Below are 24184 nucleotides of genomic sequence, written 5' to 3' on the forward strand. Positions count from 1 at the left end.
CCAATCCCCCCCCCCCCCCGTCGGGGAGAAAAAGCACAATTCGTCGGGGAGAAAAAAAAAATCATATGTATTTTCTACATAGGAGACTCTAAAATCGATTAAACAAGCCTTTGAAACCCCTAAATTGTCAAAATTTTCGGGGGCTTCGCCTCCTGGACCACTTTCGATGCTCGACCACGCCTACTTTGCTTTCGTCGGGGAAATCTGACCCCTCGTCGGGGGCATCGGGGCCCCTCCCCCGTCAGGGACTCGCCCCCCCCCCGGCGGGGGGGGGCCCGGCGAGAGTCCTGGCGCCACCCCTGTTTCTACTATGAATGATTTATTCCTTTTGTATACGGTATTATATATACCCGTATATACAAATGTTTAATATTATCTGCATACATAGATTCCTGTTTTTCCTAATTAAAAAAAAAATATAGGCCTAGTTAGTCAATTGAATTTTATATAGCATTAAACAATAATTATACAGCCTTTGACGCGAATAGGTCTATCTACTTCGACTTATTTAAATAGTGATACCACAAGTTTACGAACTCCGATGTTACGTGGACGCAATCTCGCCATGACGTCATGATAATGATAAATTAAGTATCATCTTTGTTTGTTTGTGAAATAAATGCTGAATAATGTTATGTGTGCTTCCTATCGCCCTAGTCCTATTTGATCGTAAATTAAACGGTAGTATTTCGTTCCACTCACAATAGTGTAGTCGCATTGCTATCGGTACTTGCACAAAAGTGAAATTCAAAAAAAGAAAAGGGAAAACTTCTTGATTGATTTTAAAAGTACTGTGCTTGCAAAGAGACTAAATAGAGTGACTGTTTTAAGTTTATCTTATTTGTGTTCATGGTTTGAATACGTCAGAAGGTAATCAGTAGATAATAAATCATTATTTTTATAAATGTTTGCACGAAATATATAAGCGGGCATGATTATGATTACCAGGATAAATTGAAAAATGTTTATGACGAGTATTTCAGTGGCAGATTAAAGGAGGTCCAGCCAGCCCACCCTCCCTATTTTTTTCCCCAAAATTTAAAAGTGGACAAAAGAGAAATTTATATTCAAATTTAAGTCTGAGAGTGCCATTTCCGGCCAACTAGAGGTGCCCAAAACTTGGTGGGGCTGAGGTGGCACATTCCATCTGTAAAAGTCCCACCCTGGGCCCCCTCCACCCAGGGCCCCCTCTGTTTCGGCTCCCAGTCGAGGTTGTGGCCTACGGCCCAAGACTTCTTTATTTTGCAATTCTTTTCCCCGCCCCCACACTTTCAACCACGGATCGACGCCCTTAACATAGACCCCTATTCCAGAACAGATATGAAATAAACACACCGGTGGCATTTTATAGACTAACTTCAATTATTTATTACACAAGCATTCGCAGCAGTCTATGCTGGCTTCATCAGGTGTAGTAAGAATTGAAGAACAGATATGGTATAGAAATTGAAAAACGGAAAATTATACAAAGCGTAATCTACAACCTTAACTTTATGGAAATAGTTTATGAGCGGTATTATAATAATATTCAATCTGTTCTCTCAACAATTTCTCACCGTTACCTATTCATACACAATAACAGAAAAAACATAAGTTTAGGTATGTTAACTTTTAAATTCGGAATGTACTCCTTTCGGAATTATTGTACCAGCTTTTTATAGACACTGTTTGATGATAAAATTGAGAATAGACCTATCTATAAGGCATGGAGTATAGCTATTCGAAGAGTGTGGCGAATTCCTAGGCAAACACATTGCTCCTTACTCCCTCATATTGCTGGCTATATTGACATCCAAGTAATGCTAGCTATACGTTGTATTACTTTCATTCAATTCGGAAGTTCAACATATATAACTAAAATGGGTCTGTGTGGATCGTATTCAATTATGGGGGTGGGGGGAACTTTAGAACGTTGACATCTTGTTTCAATATGAATACCAATTTGGTAACTGATGTCTGGATCAAAATCATTAACGAAAGTGAGGAAATGCTTAAAACTGCTGAGCAAATAAAAGAACTAATTAACATGAGGGATAACTTTCCAGATACTTTAAACATCCCTCAGTGGAATTATATAATTGAATTTCTGTGTACCAGTTAGTTTTATTTGTTGCGAAGTTATATTTCTCGCATTTTGATGTTTTGTATTGCTCTGACTTCGTTTAAGTTTTTGTGCTTGTGTTTCTGAATTTTTCTGTAGGCCTGTAGTGCATTTTATGAAATTTGTGAATAAAGAAAACTGAACTGAACAACTCGCACTTGATAAAAGTGACGATAACTACATTTACGCGGTATTCTGAAAGCATTATTTTACACATAGAATAACAGTCAAAATATTCGTAGTTTGACAACTTAGCCTTTTATGTTGTTTTAAATAATCAGCGTGCATTTCCGACTCACTTGCCGGTTATACCGTATTCAGTACCGTATATATTGGCTACATGTTGTAGGCTCTAGGCCAGAGGCTACATCATTGACTTTCAAAGTCCAGCGGTGTTGTAGAAATTGAAATCATGTATTTTGCATAAGTACTTTAAATTTGCCGTCGTTAGTACGTCGACGAACCGGTTGATTGAATGAACTGCATACAGTACTGTAGCCTACTTGAAAACTATGTTCTCGCCCGCCAGCACGCGATTGTCCACCGGTCGGGTAGAAGAACTACTTATGCAAGGAAGGAGGTACAAATTACATCATTTATTTGTATACTAGTTCACACTCGGGTAAAGAGAATCTCATTAATATCAAACAAAGCGCCTGCAGAATGAAGAAAAATAGTGAACTAATGTCTAATGATAAGGATGGAAAGTGACTAAGAACACATCGAGAATATTGATAAAACATGATTAATTATGAGGGTGATTACTGATACGGATAAAAATAGTTATTGTTGTTTTTATTGTCATTGTCATTGTCATTTTTATTGTTATTAATTATTACTCTTACTCTGTCACCGTACTGTTACGTCGCTACTGTTACTGAAATGTTAATGTTCATGTTATTGCATAGCCTACATATTCAAGAATGTTTTAGGCACGAACGACAATAATGATAATGACGTATTCGTTTTCGTTATCGTGTTTTTAATGTTGCGAAATCTGAATATTGATGCCTATAAGCCTGTTATTGTCGTAGAATTTATATTTATTTATTAACTCTATATGTTGTTTCAGATATGGTGATATCAGCGCCATCACACAGGAGGAGAAGGCTTATTCTATACTGGCAATGCTAGTGGGAATCGCCGTTTTCTACGGTGTGATCCTCGGTGGCATGGCCTCGATGATGACCAACTTCGACTCCCAACGTGCTAGATACACACATCGCTTGAACGTCATCAAGGAAAATCTTGTACGTGCAACACAATATAATAGCCTACTATAATTTAATTCATATGCTCTGTCCACACTCTGGGACAAATTCGTGTGATGTGCCCATATATGGGCATAATGATGCCATATTACACCCAAATATTTACATATCACATTTATTTGTCACAGACAATTTGACAGTGTGGATAGAAATATTATACACATAGTTTGCATGAACAGGAAACTTGGGTTGAAATACAAGTTTTGGCAACATGTTTTCTCTCTCTGTTCACAATAGTTGTTATTATTAATATGTTATTATATGATAGTAATGCAAAAGCAATATTTTAAGTGGATAAGCACAACCGGTATAGATAGCGAAATATTATTGCTGACAGGTTGCAGGTTTGAAAGCCACCGGAAGTACCTTTTTATACACTGTGACTGCACGGTACAATAATAACAAATTTTCCTTTATTTGCGCATTGTTTCTATCAATTATATAAATTCTATATAATAAATTACAGTGAAAATAAGCAGCAGTTTGGCGCAGCGGTTGAGGTTTGGGCTTTCAATCGTAAGTTCGGGGTTTCGAGTCTCCGCTGTGCAGATTCGCTTGTGTCCTTGGGCAAGGCACTTTTATTTAGCTACATTGCTTCAGTCCACCCAGCTGTATCAATAGTACCAGCAAACTACTGGGGACTAACCTGCGATTGACTTGTGTCCCGTCCAGGGGGAGTACAACTCTCATCCGCTTCACACTACAGAAACTGGGGATAAGCTCCAGCCCTATGAGCCCAGTGGCTCGTAAAGGATTAAGTAGTTAAACAGTGAAAATATGTAGGGTAAAATCCTGGATAAGCACAATGCTGTGAGAAATGATTTTGATTGAAATACAAATTTGAAAAGCGAAAGCTAAAAATGTAAGCGCAAATGAACAGCCACTAGTAGAACCAGGGCATTTGGACCACACAAGGCATTTACCGGTATATGACTATCCTACAGTATGTGTCTATGTATGTTTAAAATGCGTCAACGATAAAGTAACGAATTGCCAATGCTTTGCACAATAAAGAGGTTGTAAGGAGCAGTCGGGTCACGTGATTATGAAACTAGAACGCGGACACGGTGCATATCGGTTCAATACGATTTCAGGATTTATGAAGCCTTAAAAAAGCTTACGGAACGGAATCGTCATTTCATTTTGCATATTCCTTCTGTAATCATTCAAGAAATGTTGATATTCCTTCTAAAATCTACCCAACCTAGAACAGTAATTGTTACCAAATCATCAATGCATTGCATTCACTGATAAAAATTTATATAATTAACATACAGTACGCAATTAAAGCAAGTACGCAATTAAATATTTGCCTATGGGAATTTAGTTTTAAATTACCATACCTTTAATATGTTTTGAAGCGATTATATAAACAATATCTACCAAAATCGAATTGTAATGTGCTGAATCTTAAGTTTCCCTTCTAAAAGTAGAACGTCACCCCTTATCAAATAATATACGGTCTCGTATTACTGTCGTTAAAGTTTTTAATGCAAAGGAATACATTTGTAAATGTACGCCCGTAAACCGATAACCAACTCATTACATATTCACATATAAGACTGTTTCATAAAGAATCCAGATTCAGACAGTCTCGTATATCTTTATCGATATAAATTTAACTTGTAACTTGTTTCAAAAAGGTCCTCTAACCTAATACCAAATAAAAGAACTGGAATAAAAAAAAAAATTACGAAGACAATCAGCAGCAGTCACGTACAAAGTTATTATTTATTCAACGAAAAGAAATTGATATACAGCTACGCCAGCGTATCCGTAATTGCGCGTGTACATTTATTATTATGTTTGCATGAGTGCTTTCTGAATGCTTTTGGCATCACACCACATATATTATTTGTATAATTATACTCATCTATATTTTTCCAGTGATATTGTATCTGTTTGCAGTCGTCTTTTGGTCTAATACCATTTTGAATCATCATTTTGGATAAGACGATCATCCGGTGATATTAACAATGTTTCGAATTTTTGTGCACACCGCATAGTGTACACCATTGTGGATGAAAACAACGGTTAGATATCCGTGCCCTTGATTACAAGTATTCACACCTGCTGGGGATTGTAACATCGATTCTTAGATTAGTCAACACTATAACAACTCCCTGGTCAAACGTCTTAAACCTAACACTTAGCCCTGTTTCCTAAACCTTAACGTCAGTGTTAAATAAATATTAGATGATATGAATGAAAATCCCCTTTTTTTAATTACAGGAGTCAGCCCATTATTTTTTTTTCATATGATTTCCCTGTCAATAATTCAGCTAACGTAAATCTATCAGTTGCGTACAGCTACAGGAAAAGTCACTTTCATCATTTATCATTTGTTGCAGTACTTATCTATTGAAATGTTTACAATGTAATATAGATATATAAATATCATATAGGCCAACACGTAATAGACGTATCTGCTATTTTTAACACTACAGTGATCATAAATTTGTACACTGTTATTGCGTTTAGAGTGTAGAATTGTAATCGTGACTGTACCTTTACATAGAGTATTACAACTACTAGATACCTAATACCACGACTATGATGTATTTGCTGGTCACACAATTTATGTGGATTTACAAAATTACGTCGAATACCTTAAATGGATTGTCAATTAAAGCGGAATCTATTCAAAAATCTACGGGTTGGAATTTAGATGATAAATGACATTGGGCTCGTGATTTAAACATTGTCGTGTAGGTTGATTTTGAGCTGGAATCGTTAACATCGATGAGTAATCTAGGGGACGTGTTACTAAGTTTCTCATGTATCTGCCTCATACTGTGATTCAGCTATTGTGCATTTCATTAAAATGCAGGTCTCCCTTTAATTAAAGACCACGTTTGCGGAGACCGTGGTTTTCATGGTCTTTCACCTTTGGTCTTTAAATAGAAAAATAATTAGAAGGATAAGTGGTCATACAGGGCCACAGTAAAATAAAAGGTGGTCTTTATTTGGAAGGGTCTTTAATATAGAGGGCGACCTGTACCAGGGCTTCGGTTATAAATGGGTTTTGTCAAAATGTGTTTGTTATATTGCGGCTACCTTTATCCTTAAATCCTCCGCTACATTTTGACGTTGAAAATTGGAAAATTGGAAAATTGAAGAAAGAAAAAGAAAAAATTGATCGATCAAAACGCTTCAGAGGTTATTTTCAAGCGTCTAGTAACAACAATTTCGTGGAGGCTTTCGCGCCCAGCACACCCTAGGGTGGTGTTATCTCAATCGGCCCCATTTTCAGCCCCCTTTCACCCCCCTCTTTTTGGACATCTCTGGATCCGCTCCTGAGTTGAAGATCAATTTGTCTACAACAGACAGTGTGACCATGTTCAAACTCGAACAATTTGATTGATGCTTCCAAAACATTTGTTCAGATATCAGTAAATACCAAATAGGTTTTAAAAGAAATAGTTAAATTATGTCAATACGAGAGGGTGCGCTCGCTTCGCTCGGTATGTAAACGTCGCGATTAGTTTCGATAAAATGAACTTAAAATTAACATGATTTGCAATAGGTAGGCCTACAATACAACATATTTTTGTCAGGGGCAGCTAAAGCCAAGTTTTGTTTACTGTAACTAACTAAGAAACCGAAAACCGACTGTGTTTGTTAACCGACAGTGTCTGAAAACCGAGTGTGCTTCTTTTTGCGTTCCATATAAAACCCCAAAACAACTGAGACACGGCTAGTTAATGCTGAAGTACGTACGTCAACAGTAACATGTGGTCGGGAAAGCTACCAGTCCAGTGGAAAACGATGGAAAAAGTCATTATTTTTTCCTTAATTAATTTGAAATATGGATTGATATTCATTTCGGGAGATCGGGACATTGATGATCTATGTTAATTGTTACAGTTTTCCAGACCGGTAGGTTTCGAATCTCAGACGTTTATTGATGATCTAGGTTTTGCATTGTGATTTTAGGCTTTGAATAAGCGTGATTATAATATAGATTATGCAACAGGCGTAGGCCTAATTCAAATAACATCAAACTCATGACGGAGTCTATTCAGAATTGCATAAAAATTTAAAATATCACTCAGAATTTCAATAATGTCATTAGTAATGGATTATGTTAGTAATCAATATCATTTATGCCAAAACCTATGCCTATTTTTTTTCAGTGCAAGCAAATCTGACATTATGCACGATTGTCGACTTTTTTTTAATGCAATTTACGTATTGCACTTAATATTATTAAATGCTTAATTATGTCTGCAATTTAAAAACATTAGCACAATAGCACCTCCTAATCTTCTGTTGTGTACAGAATAATCGGATGTGACTTGAGAGTGGAGAACTTATCATGATTCATAACAATATATCTGGGTAATTCCATTGGTTGATGGACATGAGTTTAAACACAGAAATTAGATTGTTTTGATACAATGTTTTTACTCATGAAAACGTAGCGTGTATAATTACTGAAGGATGTATATGTTTATTAGGTATTGAGAACCATTTTTTGAACGCTTTCAGACTTCTGTATAAGGCGCTATATAAATCTAACTGATTATAATCCATTTAGGTTTTGCCTTAATGTCAAAAATCATTTTTGATTTAAACTTAATAAAATTGTTATAATATGAATGGCTGGTATCTGTAGTTACTGGAACAAAACAAAAATCGTGAAATTTTAACTCCGCATTCTAGGATCATACCACCTTTCATATAGGGGTCTATAATATGAATGCTACGGACGGACATTTTAACAGATTATATCTTGTATAAAAAACCTTAAAATCTTTCAGATACTTTCATTGCTAGTAAGTGTAAGGGAAAAACAAGTCTTAATGAATATACATGAAAAATTAGTAAATATTGCTGGAAATTCATTCGTAAAAATACCTAATTAGCTGCAGTCCAAAATTCAGACGTCCGTCCGTAACGAAATTAACTTAAATGTGTTTTCATGCTTCTATACAATAGATTACAATTAAAACATATTAACCTATCTCTACTACTTTGATAATTACAAAATGAATTAATAAAAATTTTTGTTGACTTTCAAAATTTAATTACAGATTTATTTAAAAATGTGTCCGTCCGTAACAAATGTTGTTACGGACGGACATGTTACGGACAGACATGCCACATAAAATACATTTTAATTGGTTATTTTATGTTAAACAAGGTTGAAATGAATTCTACTTAAGATGTTTATGTTTGGCTAATATTTTCTCATAAAATCTATCAGTAAATTGGTGGAAATATTCATTTAGTAATATAACCGCATGTGTAAATGTCCGTTTGTAACGCACTTAGGCATAATGTTCCTTCATGCTTCAAATTTACAACATTTTTACCATTCATATTGAACTCCTTTAGCATTTATAGATGCTGTAGATGTGTAGTACAATAGTTGTTAACATAAAATTTTAATTAAAGCTACTAATTGTACTGTACTTACAATTGCTTGAACCTAAAAATATTTTACAAACATCATTGAGGCTGCTATAACCCTAAATTTAAGAAAAGTCAATTATCATTTTAATAATCTAATATTAGCAATGATATTCATCATTAGGATGTTTGTCAGATAGACATTTCTGCTAAGTTGTAAAAATTAAAAACTGCCAATTCTATCTTGTCCGTCCGTAACGCTCACATAATCACACACAACGCTGTTCTATTTTTAGTGACAATATCAATCCGCACAATTTTTTTTATTTTTTATTTAAGATAGAGTGTATACTATTCTTGCATATAAACATATAAGGAACCAGCTAAGAGTGGCATTAAATATTTTTGGAGAATTAAAATTGAAAGTTTTGGAAAAGTGTCCGTCCGTAACGATGGATTATACTCAACTACATTATTACACTGAGGCGTTTTGGGCGATCATTTTTTTCTTTTTCTTTCTTTCTATTTTTTTTCCCTTTCCAACGGCGGTCCGCCCCCCCCCCACCCATAAATCCGCCCCTGAAAAATATGAATAGTTGCAAATTTTTAAATGTAATTTCTTTTTTTAAAGAATTTAATAACAACATTTATGAAGAAACTAGAATGAGGTTATTAGTATCGTTGAAGTATTTTAGATCTGACTAATAATTATATTGAAACGGGTAAAATACCGTAAGTCTTTTCGAAGGTTTCTTTCGCAAATGGTTATTTGAGGTCTTGTTGGTATCTTTATAGGGAATAGCGGTCTTCAAACCATTATTGTGCCATTGGAAAGTTCCCCATAAAAAGCTTTAAGTGGCCTGTTTTCTGGCATTCAAACTAAATGATTTTATGATTATATTGAGCATAGCCCTTCAACGAAAAGTTTCTTATATTTAGTCCGGCATAAATTTAAAATAACCTGTGACTTCAGTACGACAGTCATGTCATACCGTCAGACCACGGAAGCCTGTTTGTATACCACAGATTCAAGCCAGGCAGATATGTCTTAGACTAACATTTTCTAATGAATTATGCATAATTTGGTCTTAAGGCTTTGGCGTCAACAAATATCGGTACTTTACGACCCAAAATAACAATAAGTAAATTATAATTCACGCAATTTTCTAGAGAGGTTAACTATATTATCCCAAGTTACCACAGAAGTTCGGTTTAAAGATCATCCTTCGTTGAATCTTACCACTGAAACTCTGCTTGGATCTTGTATCACGAACACGCTTTAAAACATCGTCAGGGAGATTTAGTGTATGATTGTGTTATGCATTTGTTCATATTATCGAATTCAATAATTTGTTCAATTCAATCATTTGTTCAATTCAATCATTTGTTCATATGATCAATTACATCGAACACATATGTTATGTTACCAGGAATTGAGATTTTAACTAATACAAGACCGTTTTTTTTAAAGAATCAAAGCAAAAGTAAAGTCTCTTGTAAAATAAAAAAAAATGATTAGCTTAAAAAGGCCTAGCAATATAAGTATGTGTCACCAAAGCTTTGCCTGATGACACACTGAGGAATAGTCAAATTTTACGAGAAATTTCCGCGATACCACCTCCCCCGCTCACACTCGCACAACCACATTTTGTCAGCTACTTTTGGTTGTTATTTATTACTGTATTATGTTTTATCCACAGAGAGATCTGCGCGTAAAAGATGAAATGTACTGCCTAGTCGTTGGCTACTATGAATATCTATGGGTTCGGAAAAAAGGTGTAACTGACGACAGTATGTTCAATAAGCTTCCTCTAACATTTCATGCAGAAGTGTCTCTCAGTGCCAATAAATATATTCTTGACAAGGTGGGTAGCAAGTGTATTTTATATTACGGTAATATATGTGGCGGTGTCAAGATATGCAGCATTATTATTATGTTTCAACTCTCCGAGATATATTTTTGTAAGGAGTAGGTCAGGCATTATAAACGTTGCATTATAATGGGCGAATAAAATATGTCTTTAGTACATAATATTATTTTAAAATGCTAAAATAGTTATTCGTCTGTCTCTTTTCGGAGTTGTTATCGCCTCAATAAATACTGTACTTTACTTTACTTTTAATTTTAATTGGTATGTAAATTGTACTGCACATCTTATAGAGTAATATGATAAATTACTAATATATAAACCCAATTTTATCTTCTTCTTTTACTAGTAAAAGCTGCCTTAATTTTTCTACATAGCAATAGACCGTCTACGTCACAAAATTGCATTCAAAAGTTCCATAATCGTTTTTGTTTGTTTATCCAGTCATAGTCAGCGCATTGAGAGCTTGGTTACATGCGCTATATAAGATGACTTATTATTACTATTATTATTATTATTATGATTAATATTATTATTATTATTATTATTATTATTATTATTATTTATTATTATTATTATTGTAAAATGACTGCTCCCTGGTTTATCCATTAAATTTTTTTTTTTTTTTTTTTTTTTTTCCAGATTATAGGTAAAACAACTCGATTCATAGGCCTAGTACCGGTTTGTATTTGTCTAGAGTCTAGTTCACCAAAATTAAAAAAAATAATAGTACTCATTTGGCTGTTCTGTTCGTACAGAGACGTTTTTTTTTTCTTAGGCCTACTGAAAAAGAAAAACACACACGTCTTGCCAAAGGCAGTTTCGACCAGTTTAAAATTGTAGGCTAATTTTGTGTTTTTTGTTTCCCATTTTTTAGGCTCCAATGTTCAAGAACTTGAGTGAAGGATTTCTCAGAATGCTCTCATTGGAAATAAAACCGTCACTGTACCTGCCAAAGCAAATTATAGCTGTTCGAAATGAGATATGTCACACCATGTTCTTTATACACCGTGGAGAAGCAGAGGTATTTTATTTCTTATTCAGTTTATGAAATGTACATAGGGTCCTACTCAATTTATGTTGTAGAAACGATATTAAATACATTTTTAGTCTACGTTTTTATAAAATACAATGACAGTGACTATTTTTATGACGCAGTACATGATAAAATGGGTAATTCAAATTGTATGAACTATGATTTATGATATCGCAAGTGAACAACACATTATTAAAAAGAGAAAAATGAAAGCCAAAATAAAAAAAAAATTAAAAAAAAATGTATAATGCAATAGGCCTGTGTAATACCTTAATGAGGCATGCCAGGAATAGTCAATATCTACGATAGCAGAGGCCTACATATTTTTTTTTTACTGTAGTTTTAGAATTTTTTTTCTGGATAATATGCACATAGTAGTCCGATATTTATTTTGGTGTAGCAGGGTTTTTGCGTCTCCATTAACTTCAGCGACACATGGACAGTCCTAGACTAATTTTATTTATTAATTTGAGCAACAATAACATTAGGCCTAATACTAGGAATGAAATGAAATTAAACGGTAGCCTGAGATAGAGGCCTAAGCATAATGTTTCAGACAGTAAATGAAATTAAACGGTAGCCTGAGATAGAGGCCTAAGCATAATGTTTCAGACAGAGTCTGGATGCTGTGTTCCGAAACATCGGCAATGTATATTCTGCCAATTTATCGATCCAGTAACCTCAAACACGATAAGCAGGGCACATGCAGTAACCCAATAATTTTGCAGTCAGCCTGACTGGCTGGAAGCAAAATTGAGTTACTGTAATAATCATATGTAAATTTGGGAGTATGAACCAACTTTCCTTTTTGAATGCTGCCATACAGACTGGTGAATAAAATTCTGGTGAAAACTGATGCAAAGTTAAGTCGTTTCGAAATGATCTCTGTGTAATCCTAGTCGGTACTCAATTTCACTGTGTGGGAAAATTAGGTTTTGCACGTCAAAGTAACACACCGGGGCGTCATGGTACAGTTCAGAGGAACAATCCATGGCTGCTGCCATTCACCAGAACACCTATTTTCTGACGTAGGCATAAACATTATGTTTTATGTGAAATAATTGTAAATAGAGTTGAATGACGTTCCTGTCGTATCATGAAATTATGTATTCATAGAGGCCTAAGATTGTTATTATAAACGAAATAGTAGGTCTATGGTGTTTACCCTAGAAAATATTAAATATAAAAACTATTTGCATCTTTTGGAATCTATTAAATTTGACATCCAAACCACTAGAATTCGGCGAAACCCCGGACCCCATCGTGGCGTTTTCCCTGGACTCCAGGGGCGGATCCAATAGGGGGAACGGGGAAATATGCTCCCCCCTGTTTTGCCACTAAATTTTAAAATTTCAAGGCATATATTGAAATTAGCGCTCTCACTTATCTATTCTGAATATGTTGTGCCCTCCCGTTAAAAAAATTCTGGATCCTCCCCAGACTCCACCGACGCTAGGCGGGCCCCGAGACGTATTAGGTCAATCAGGCCATTGATGATCCTCTATCGATCAATGGTCGTTGACTGATGACCGATGGTTGATCATCTTTTATCGATGATCCTATGTTGATGGTTGATTATCTTTGATAGATGGTCGATGCTTGTTGATATGGTCGACGATTAATGGCCTATGGTCGATGATCGATGTTTGCTGATCAGTAGTAGTCGTAGCTCGGTGGTCGATGATCGTTTATTGGTGGTCGATGATCGTTGATGGATGGTCGTTGACCGATGGTCGACAATTAATGGCCTATGGTCGATGATCGTAGATCAATGGTCGTAGATCGGTGGTCAATGATCGTAACTGAAATGAAGGGTGAATAAAATTAAAATAAGGATGGTAGGCCCTATTAATGATGATGGTGATGATGATGAATGTGGAAATAATATAAAAAATAACCAATTAACAGAATATTATTAAATGATAAATTAAGTAATTTAATAAATAAATAATTATATGTTCATTTTATTTTTCATTAAATCAACTTGGCTAACTACTGTAGTACAGTATGGGGGAGAAGCATGTGAAGCCACTTCCTGTAGCCTGACCTTTCTGATACTGAGCTACCATGGATATTATATGCACATGTCACTGCTTATGTCAGCTATTATATAATTTCAGGTTCTTTCGCCAGATGATGATGAAACGAGTATAACTCAACTCCGCCATGGCAGACTGTTTGGGGAGGTATGTAAACGTGTGAATGCAAACTATTCAGGGAAACAAACACCCTCTTATAGGACTACACACACACTCTATCTCAAACAGGTTATGATGATCACACACACACACCTCACCTGTTACTAGCTTGCCTGTAGGCAACGTACATCGTAGATTTAAGGGCAAGTCTACTTCAAATAGAGGTCTATTGGTTGCGATGTTGTCATTGGGTGATGGTGAAGTTTGGTGTTAGTATTATATTTATTTATATACTACTTACTTACTTACTTATTTGAGTGTGGGTACTGAACTATACTATAACTGAACTGGAGATTGGCAAGTATTTTTTTTCAAACTTGGAAGAATAGAATATAACAATAAAGAGTGAGGGGTTATTGCAAATGGAGGTTGTCTTTTGGTTTGTTTGTTAGGCAAGACCATGTCGTAGGTTAGTTTTTGCCCAACAACAACCAATTCAACCAAACACACCCATCACAAGGAAGACCGCCCACTTGTAATGCATGATGTAACGAGTCTGTCGAATTCAGAGCCAATTCCTTTATATTTTGTGAGCATTTCTGTTTTACAAAGTTGAATTTATGCAGTTAAAATACATGATGCGACAAAAAAAAAAAAAAAATTAATCAAAAAATATAAAATTATTCCCGCATCAATATTTCCAAAATTTTTGATGCGGGCGGGAGTGATAATCTAATAAATTTTTCTATTTGCTCTTAGTCTATTTTTGTTTATTAGCAGGATTATGCAAAAAGTAATGTCACCCTGACACTTGCGTGATTTTCGTTCCCCCAATGGCGCGCACTTCAGCATGTCAATGATTGAAGTCTTCGGGAACGAGCTTGAGGAGAATGTGAAGGGTGAATGTTCCTGCAATGTGCGTGACACATGTGTGAACCATGCATGAACACTGCCGATATGCATTTCAATGCTCTTGCTGCTTTTTCTCCTGCTCTTCTTCGTGTCGTGCATAACACTGCAAGACATTATGGGACAATATCTTACGGTAAACTGGAACAATGCGCGAACAATACTTAGCCTATAAAGTAGTGCGATGCGTGCCAATTCAGCCCATTTTTGGCCACGTATTGCATAGACAGTGCATAACGTATGTGTGTACAGTGTATAAACAGGCATCAAACAAGGCTTCACGCTCCGCTGCGTACCGCCTAAATGGCATGCCTTGCCACAACACATTGCGCGGCATTGTGGGGACAAAAATTGTGCAAGTGTCAGGGTGGTATTATACAATTTCTGTGAAAGGTTAAAGGTCAGTGTCACGTAACAGGGCTGGCGGAACTTTTTTCAATGTAGGGGGAAGGGGGGCTCACTAGCATTTCTTTCCGATCATAAAAAAAGTCTGCATAGACATTATATATTTTCTGCCAAAAAGTAGGGGCCCGGCACAGTTCCACCGGCCATGCATAAAGTCGAAAAGTAATCATTAGGAGCTTTTGATTTGAGATGGCGTAGAATGTACATCCAGTTGCGGCTCCTAGGATACATTTTCTGGGGGGTTGGGGGGAGTGGTAAGCTATCCGACAGGGAGGCTTGAGCTTGTATGACTGAGTAGGGGAGGGTTTGGGAATGGGTGTCCCCCTCCCAAATGAGATTTTTTATAAAAATAGGGACCTCTGGATGACCCCTTGTTTACAGATTACTGGCGCCACCCCTGCGTACATTATTCCTTGTGTTCGTGACATCTTTGTATATGCGTCTTGAAATATCAAAATCGATTTACAGTAGAATGTAGAATGTGAATTTGTTTACGTTCTCGTTCTACAATCTCAAACGAAAGCACCCTGTTATAAAATGTGGTACATGGTCTATGGAAGAGGGGATTCAATTTTGAGTTGGAGAGGATTCAATTTCGAGTTGAAAGGGCCAGAGGTCAAGTTCATGAAAAGTACCTTCAAAGTATTATGTAAAACTAATGTTTTCATAAAATTTAGTGTCTAAATTAGAACTTGTTGGAGGTTGTCGAGTAATAATACAAGATGATTCAGGGAAGAGTTCACAGAAATATTCTAAAATCAGAATAATTGCCAACCTAGAAATCCTATGTAGTTGAAAAATAATATGTGATGTATTGAACGAGATCTTGCTGTTGCTGCTGTTCAGGGTTCCTCAGTGCACTGTTGAACATATCCCTCCTCTAAATTCTTCCACCTCTTTCTGTCTGAAGTTTCTTTAAACCAATATTTCCTGTGTTTTGTCAAGTCATCTCTCCATCTCTGTTTCTGTCTTCCTCTTTTTCTTTTACTTTCTCATTGTATCCATTCTGTTATTTTTCTTGTCCATCTATTATCTGTGGTTCTGATCACATGACCTACCCATCTCCATTTCCATTTGGCCACTTCTGACATGACATTATTCCCACCTGTTCTCCATCTTATTGCTGTACATGGTATTCTATCTATAATCCTTATGTGTAGCATGTGTCTCTCCATGTCTTGTTGTGTTACCATTAACTTTACCGTGATTTTCTTTGTGAGGTGCCAGGTCTCTGAACCATATGTCATAACCGGTATCACACACTGATTGAATACCTTCCTTCTTAAACACATTTGGATTTTACGATTTTGAAGAACCTCTTTGTGTTTACCGAATGCCATCCAACCCAATTTTATTCTTTCCTTTATCTTTCTGTCAGCATTCTCCATACTTGTTGTTTGACCCAAATACTTGTATTGTTTACTCTCTCTATGACATCATTTCCTAGTTTCAATACTGCATTTGTGTTGAAATTTGTCATGTACTTTGTTTTGCCTCTGTATAGTGTAAGGCCTACTTTCTTGCTTTCTTTATCTAATTTGTTTAGTTGTTTTTACATTGATGATACTGAACTCGTCACCAGTACAATGTCATCCGCAAACTGCAGTTCAGTAAGTGTATCCCCATCTATATTTATTCCTTCATTAAGGTCTGCTGCTTCTATCACACTTTGAAGCGCTGCTGTGAAAATCTTTGGGCTTAGGGAATCACCTTGTCTGACACCTCTTCTGATGTCGACTATTTTTTATTCTTGTTTTTCCATGTGTACCCTTGCTTTAGCATTTCTGTATATTTCTTGTAATACTTTAATATAATGAGTATTAAACAAAATCTTAATTAAAAATCTTAAAACAAAATCTTAATTATTAATTATTATTATTATTAATTTATTATTAATTATTAATTAAACAAAATCTTAATTAGTCTATATTCAGTTGAAATTGAATTCATAAACTTAAAACAAAAATTATCTATTTATTAAATGAAAGGTCAAAGTAGTTTTCTTTAAGTAACCCTTTTTAATCTATTCTTGTTAAAAATGAATGTGTTATTGCATTATTCTGTCTCATGTCTAGACTAGAGACATAGATTTTGAAAGATCACATTTGAAATGATATGTTTTTGTTTTAATGTGAATTGGGTTGATGACTTAAGCGAAGTTTACTGTACTTGACTTCATCATTTATTGATATTGTGAACACATTTTCAACACAACATTTAGAGTAGTTAAGACTTGTTTTGAACATGAAAGCATGATTGGAAAGTACCATTACCAACCATATAGAGATGTTATAAATAGAAATTGCTCCGCACAGGCCCAACCATAGTGGCATTAAGGTGTGAGTGTAAACAGCATCCTTGCCCACAAGTTTAATTGACTCACTGCTAATTAAAAATTTTTTTGAGAGCCCCAGATGTACACTTTATGTAACCATTCAAATGCATGTAACAAAATTATCTTATAATTGTACATTGAAGAATAGAACATAAATATTTTTGTTTCATTACTTAACTTAAACTGAAACTACATTATGTTATTTTAATCATGTATATAGATTTATAATTATTAATTAATGTATATAGATTGAATTGAATTTATAGGCCTAAAGTTTGGTGTTTATTTTGTGTGTGGTTTGATGTTTTTTTTGTATTTATATTTTTTCCTATTATAAACTCAAAAGTATTTCATCTTTTGTTGCATTTTGAGTATTTTATACCAAAGAAATAAAATAATAATAAAAAAAAAAAATTAACTCGTCTTATCTGACTCACATGATGACCATCCACAGTTTCTTATATTATGCCTACTAGTCTACTAGTGGGCTCTCTTGTGATTTAAATTAAATTCTTAAAATGTTGATGGTACATATACCATATGTACCATCATAACACCTGCAATACAAATACATTCTATCTAACTAGGTTTCATATCAGATTCTGACATTGGCGACAACCATGTCTTCTCTATTCTTGCTGCAAATACATTAAATGTTGTTATGGAACCAATAAAACCTGAAAAAAATGTGCATGTCGTTTAAGGGTGCAGGTGCCAGATGCTGGGACTGACTCTCCTTGAATTACAAAATGCCCCAAGTATTAACAATTTTAAATTGCAATATAGATTATAGTTTAATAATCCTACAATCTTTGCAATATCTTTACATAGTAACCGAGTCCATTTGAAAAACAGTGCATAAAACTCAAATACTATATTGGATTTAATGCTACTTAATGCTATTTAATGCTATGTATTCCTGGTAAAATATGTTGTAAATAAATAAATAACATATTTAGTATAAATATAATAATAATGTGGCCTCTGACATATGACATACTGTATGCATTTTATTCCAGTATCTTCTGTTAGGAGCTCCATGAACTGAAACTATGCTATACTAAAGTGAGATGCTAGTTTTATCAAATATCTACTCTACATTGTAATGGTCATATGCTAGAATATCACATCATTGGTTATAGAATAAAAGTAATAGGAACAAATATTAATTATATAAACAATACTGTACTTATATAGTGCTGATTGTGGATCATGGTGGCCATCAAAAAATATATATTTATGACAAATGTGTTTCATACAATAAAGTTAGATAAAAAAAAAAAAATAAATTACAGGTCTCCCTTTAATTCAAGATTTCTTTGTTGTTCATAAAAGGAGATTTCTGGCGGGAACATTTTCATTTCAATATTAAAATAAAAAACTTACATAATAAAAACAGGTTAAAATTTTAAAATACTAAAGTACAACTTACAAAAATATACTGAAGACAATAAAATTAACGACCCATCAAAGAGCACCTCCAATTAAAGGATCACTTTTCTTTGGTCCCAATTTAATAAATTTATATTATCTTTATTATTCTAATTATTAAAATTGCTAAGGACCATGGAAACCCCAGTCCCAGAAGTGGTCTTTAATTGGAGGGACACCTGTATGTCATTATTGAAATTAAAATGGATTGATGGTACATCATTATTGTTAGATTAATTATTAAAGTTACATCAATAATTAAATCTTCATATTTACAATTTTCAAAGGTGAACCTGATCTTCAGCATGCCTCGGACACACAGCATTCGAGCTGCGGCACATTGCGATCTGATGGTTCTTGACAGAGCAGACCTGCAAAATGTACTCCATCACTACCCTGAAGGTATTACCTTTTGACACTTGTCTTTCTTTTTGCTCATTTTTATTAAAATTCAGTAGAGTAGTGTGATACCTTTGCTAGAGGCTTAATGATGTTTGTTGGGAAACTGATGATACTAACGGATATGAAAACCAGGGTATAACTGTTATGGTTTGACATTTACGAAATGCGTCTTGTCTCAGAACAAACTTCTTGATTGGTTGTTTATGATTCTGCTGCCTAATGTTATGAAAAGATGGATGAATTAATTACAGAAATGATGTATAGGTGGCTAAGGCCATGAACACATTATATATGATGGAATACATTATATATGATCAAGATGCCCAAAATGTGCAATAGGTATAAATACTAGGAGGGGATGAAAAAATGAAGTACCGTAACAAAATTATGTGAGCTCCAAAAACCCATTTTTATACTAATTAAATTGAAATTCTGAAAAAAAATTATGCATCAGTATATTATACCTGAATCATGTCTTAATATAATTGTATTTGAAATGTATTACTATTCAGTGGTAACATTAAATATTGTGTTTATTTTGAAAATATCAATACATTGGCATCATCTCCCTCATTAAATTACTGTAATAGAAATTTTAAAAAGCAAGTTGGTAGGAAGACAAATTTGTGGGCACATAAAATATTAAGCATGTTTCCCCTCAATTTTCCTATATTTATGGTATTTTATTAGGATGTCAACTGTTTGCACTTATTTTTTAATAAATTTAAAAATCTCACATTTTGTTGTCTCTAATGTTATTTTGTGAGATTTGGTGCAGTTTCCCTGGCATGTTAAAACTGTAGAATATTCATACTGAGATTCTTTTGAATGGCTCAAGCATTAATTGGAAATATGTTAGCAATGTATGATATAAAAGACAATGCAGCGTAGTAAAGAAATATATTTTAATGAAATTACAGATTAAAACACTATTTTAAAAATGTTGTTTAAATACCAAATTCTGTCAGGTTTTTTATCTTCAAATGTCGTATTTGTGGTTTTATTTTTTATTTTTTAGTAACACGGATTCACGGTATTCATCTGACAAAGTTACATTCTTTTATTTTTTGAGTTATATCATTTGATATTTGTGGGATGTACTTGAAAAATTTGGTGAAAAAAATTAATCAGAATATCGCACAGTCCATTGAACATGGAGTCTCAATTGTCAGTTTAATAGAGCCACATACTTATGCATACAGCTATAAATCTTGGAACAGTTTCTCCTAGATTCAATTGATTACATTTATAGCTATCACACTTTTCCCAAGCCTTTAATTCCTGGTTGGATTTTTAGATACAGCTTTTGATTGTGATGTGATTTGTCTTGCGAATCACAGCTTGATACAATTCTATTTCTTATGTTTAAATATATTGTCCTTATAACAACAATTTGTATTGTGAAGGACTTGTGAACAATTTAATTAAAAGAAGTGCAGTATATTTTACAGTATAATTTTAAGTCCCCCTTTGTACAGTATTCAGTTTTACTTTCCTTTTTGCAATTTTAAATTTGTTGGTCATTTAAATTTTAAATTAATTTTCTTTTTAGCTATATATTTTTTTATTTTTGTCTGTTTCTTGGATGCACCATAAATTTTATATGAGTACCACTGTATCAAAAGTGGATCAAATAAATTGATTGATTGATAAAATACATTATTATTATTCTATTAATAATAATATAAAGAATATATTACTATTATTGTTATCATTATCTGTATTATGGTTATCGTTTATCATCGTTACTACCACTGCCGCCACCACCACCATCGCCAATATCAATATTATTATTGCTTTGCTATAAATATGCTATCTTATATGACTTCAAATAGATCACATTTTCAGCCCCATTGCTGCTGATATAAAGTCCAAGTTATGTTATATTGAATTTGGTTCCATGGTTATGTTAACAAGTACTGTCATAAGTTTTTTATAGGAAATATTTCTTGTTAAATCTGCTGCGACATAAAGAGTCAGCATAATGAATATTAATTATATGGTAGAATTTCCATGCACAAATTTACATCTTCCGCCCTGATGCATTAAATGACAACAATTTTATAAGTGTGAGGAGTACATGTACAGTAGTTGATGGCACTTATGTTGAACATAAAAATTGACTGTACATGTTTGAAATAGTGCTTTATAGAGTAGTTTTTTTTAAAATAATAAATCAAATTTCAGGCATTAAAATGACCTCATTTGATGTCAGTTTAATTCTGTACAGATAAAGCTTATATATTAAGTGAAATGGCTGATGTTTGTTGATGTTCAACAAAATGCAGAACTTTAGATTGTAAACAGAATATTTCCTATTATCCTTACCGTACTAGATTTACTGGAATCTTGAAGACAATCAGCATTCCAACATTTTATTATTATTCTAAAAACTATTTAAAAAAAATTTGAATACATTACCTATTATAATTTGAGTGTAAAAAAAACATTTAAAAACCTAATTTATTTCTGATCCCTAAATATAGTATAGTGAATTTTATTACAATTACTTATAATTAATTTATACTCACAATGATCTACAATTCTTTAAAATCAAATAAATCAGTTGTACATTTGATTATTATTTATTCATTGCTATATCCAACTGTTTATTTCCATTCTAATAAAGTATACTCCTATTATATCTTTCTAGACCTAAATTCCCATTCTTGAATGCAAAGTTAAACATTCATATGAAAATTAGTGCTATACCCTGGGGCTTGATGAAGGATTTGACAGTAGGGGGTGCGTGAGATTCCGTAGCACCTCAGCCCTAGCATGGTTGGGGCTGAGGTGATAAAATTTTGAGAATATGAACCCGAATAGGTGCCCGGAAATTGCACTTACATTCCAGATTAAATTTATCTTCATATCAACAATTTTTTTTCTTAATACAATTTAGGGGGTGTGATTGCACCGTCTACACCCTCCTGAACCCCCTACATCCGCCCCAGATACCTATGATTTAAGACCAGATAAAGAATTTTCGTCTAGTGGTATGAAGACAGGCATCGCTTTTCATAGAATATTGGTGCAAATTATTTAATAATTTAGAATAGTAGTTCTTGGATGACCCATCGTTTTATGATAGCAACGTAGATGTTGGAACTGCATTGTATGATAGACATTTGATCAAACGTTCGATTTACCAATTGTGTTGTATACTCAATTTAGTTCAACGTGTCTGCAATTACTTCATTGGCATTCAGTATACTTATAATATAGTAATTGTGTTTCTTGCAACATAGTATAATGCAATTTTAACATGTAATGTTATTTTAAATAATTTAGAATTACAAAAAAATAACATTATTACTTGGATATTGAAAAAACATTCAACCTGGTTGTGGTTACCATAGTAAATATTTTAATTAATAACCAAAACTAGGATATCAGCCATAAGAAACTACTGTAGTTTACTTTCTTATGACTGATATTAAAATAGATATGACTGAAAATAAAATAAAAAAAGTCTATCTTGGAAAGTTTGTCTCCATCAAATTTTGCTGTGTAAATGTTTGCAGATCCCTTTTTTACCTGATTGAAGATTGAATAACGAAGATGATAGTGATCGGACAGAGAGGTCGTTAGTTCATGACTGGATGTCAATCAAATTTGTAGGAAACTAATCCCTGTTATAAGTCAAATCTGAAATTAATTAATATTTTAAAAAACTGACAGTGCAAAAACTGACAAATCGCAGAGTGCTAAGGCTAGGAAATACAAATGGAATGCATTTAAAATTGTAGGCATTTGTTAATACTGTATTTCTCTGTCAAATTGGACCCTAAGGTAATGAATGATTTAGGAATTTGATGTTAAAATGCTGTCCATAATAATTATTTTAATAAACTATATTTATCTAGTAACAACAAACTTTATGATATTTTTACTTATCAAAACATTAATTCTTTTCATTCTAAATTTGGTTGAAATTTATTATCTTTATAAAGTTTTTTATGTTTAATTTCATATTTTAGTTCTTGTTCAATGTGAAATGCTCATTATTATTAAATTATTAATATTAAAGTATTATGTATTATGAAGAATAAAATGAAAATATTTTTCGTATATATAATATTGCTAATTTTCAGCCTTTTGTAAGCGAAATAGTCTCCCCATATTAAGCCTAATGGTAGATGCTGTATTTATCTGGGAACAACAAACTTGATATTTTTACTAAATAAAAATTAATTTCTAAAATTATAAATTTGGTTGAAATGTGTTATCTTTATAAAGTGTGTTATATTTGATATAATGTTTTAGTTCTTGTTTGTGAACTGTTCATTATTTTCAAACTGTTAATATTAAAATCATGAATAATAACATTACAATATTCTTGGTATAATGTTTTAAATTATCAGCTATTTGTAAGCTTTGATGAAATATTCTCATACCATATTAATGGTCAATACACAATAGTGTTAATTCTGTTTGAAAACTTGCAGCTATTTTAACATGAGGAGGATACAGTATAAGGAGCTTTTAAAATAAGCCTCAATACCATTGTTAATACACTCAGTCTATTTTGAGACACTTCTATATTAATCCATAGGAATTATGTTGATAAATTTAATAATGAAATTTGTACCCAGTGAGATATTTTAGATTACTAGAAAAGAATTATGTTTCAAGGATGAGTCTTACTGTAATTTTGTAGTTGAGTATTAATTTGTAATTAAGCTCTAAATTATATTTTAAATGGATTGAAATAGGATATTATTGAGATATTTCTCTTTAACTAGATCATGTCATTCTGTGTGATTTTTAAATACAGTCCCAATATCTAGTTTTTCTATTTTAATTTATCTTAAAATCTTACTATTCTGTTTACTATGCACCTGTTCCTTTGTTATTACAAAAAAAGTCTTGTACATGATGACTTGTACATCAAAATTGTCAGCATTATGTAAGAAAAAGGTTATATCGCCTA

At 33.4% G+C, this 24184-nt stretch overlaps 1 protein-coding gene across 2 annotated transcripts in view; it reads left to right on the forward strand.

Moving 5' to 3' along the window:
- Window positions 1–24184, forward strand: part of LOC117110323 — a 115472-nt gene that overhangs the window by 9035 nt on the left and 82253 nt on the right. For both annotated transcript variants that reach the window (XM_033252992.1, XM_033252994.1), the window contains exons 3-7: window positions 3174–3351; window positions 10428–10592; window positions 11473–11619; window positions 13752–13817; window positions 19137–19251. In XM_033252992.1, the coding sequence (XP_033108883.1) occupies window positions 3174–3351; window positions 10428–10592; window positions 11473–11619; window positions 13752–13817; window positions 19137–19251 (671 nt within the window). The remainder of the gene's footprint in view (window positions 1–3173; window positions 3352–10427; window positions 10593–11472; window positions 11620–13751; window positions 13818–19136; window positions 19252–24184) is intronic.

Source organism: Anneissia japonica, unplaced genomic scaffold (assembly GCF_011630105.1).
Source record: "Anneissia japonica isolate Jap-2015-1 unplaced genomic scaffold, ASM1163010v1 scaffold5350_len443212_cov192, whole genome shotgun sequence".
Lineage (NCBI taxonomy): Eukaryota > Metazoa > Echinodermata > Crinoidea > Comatulida > Comatulidae > Anneissia > Anneissia japonica.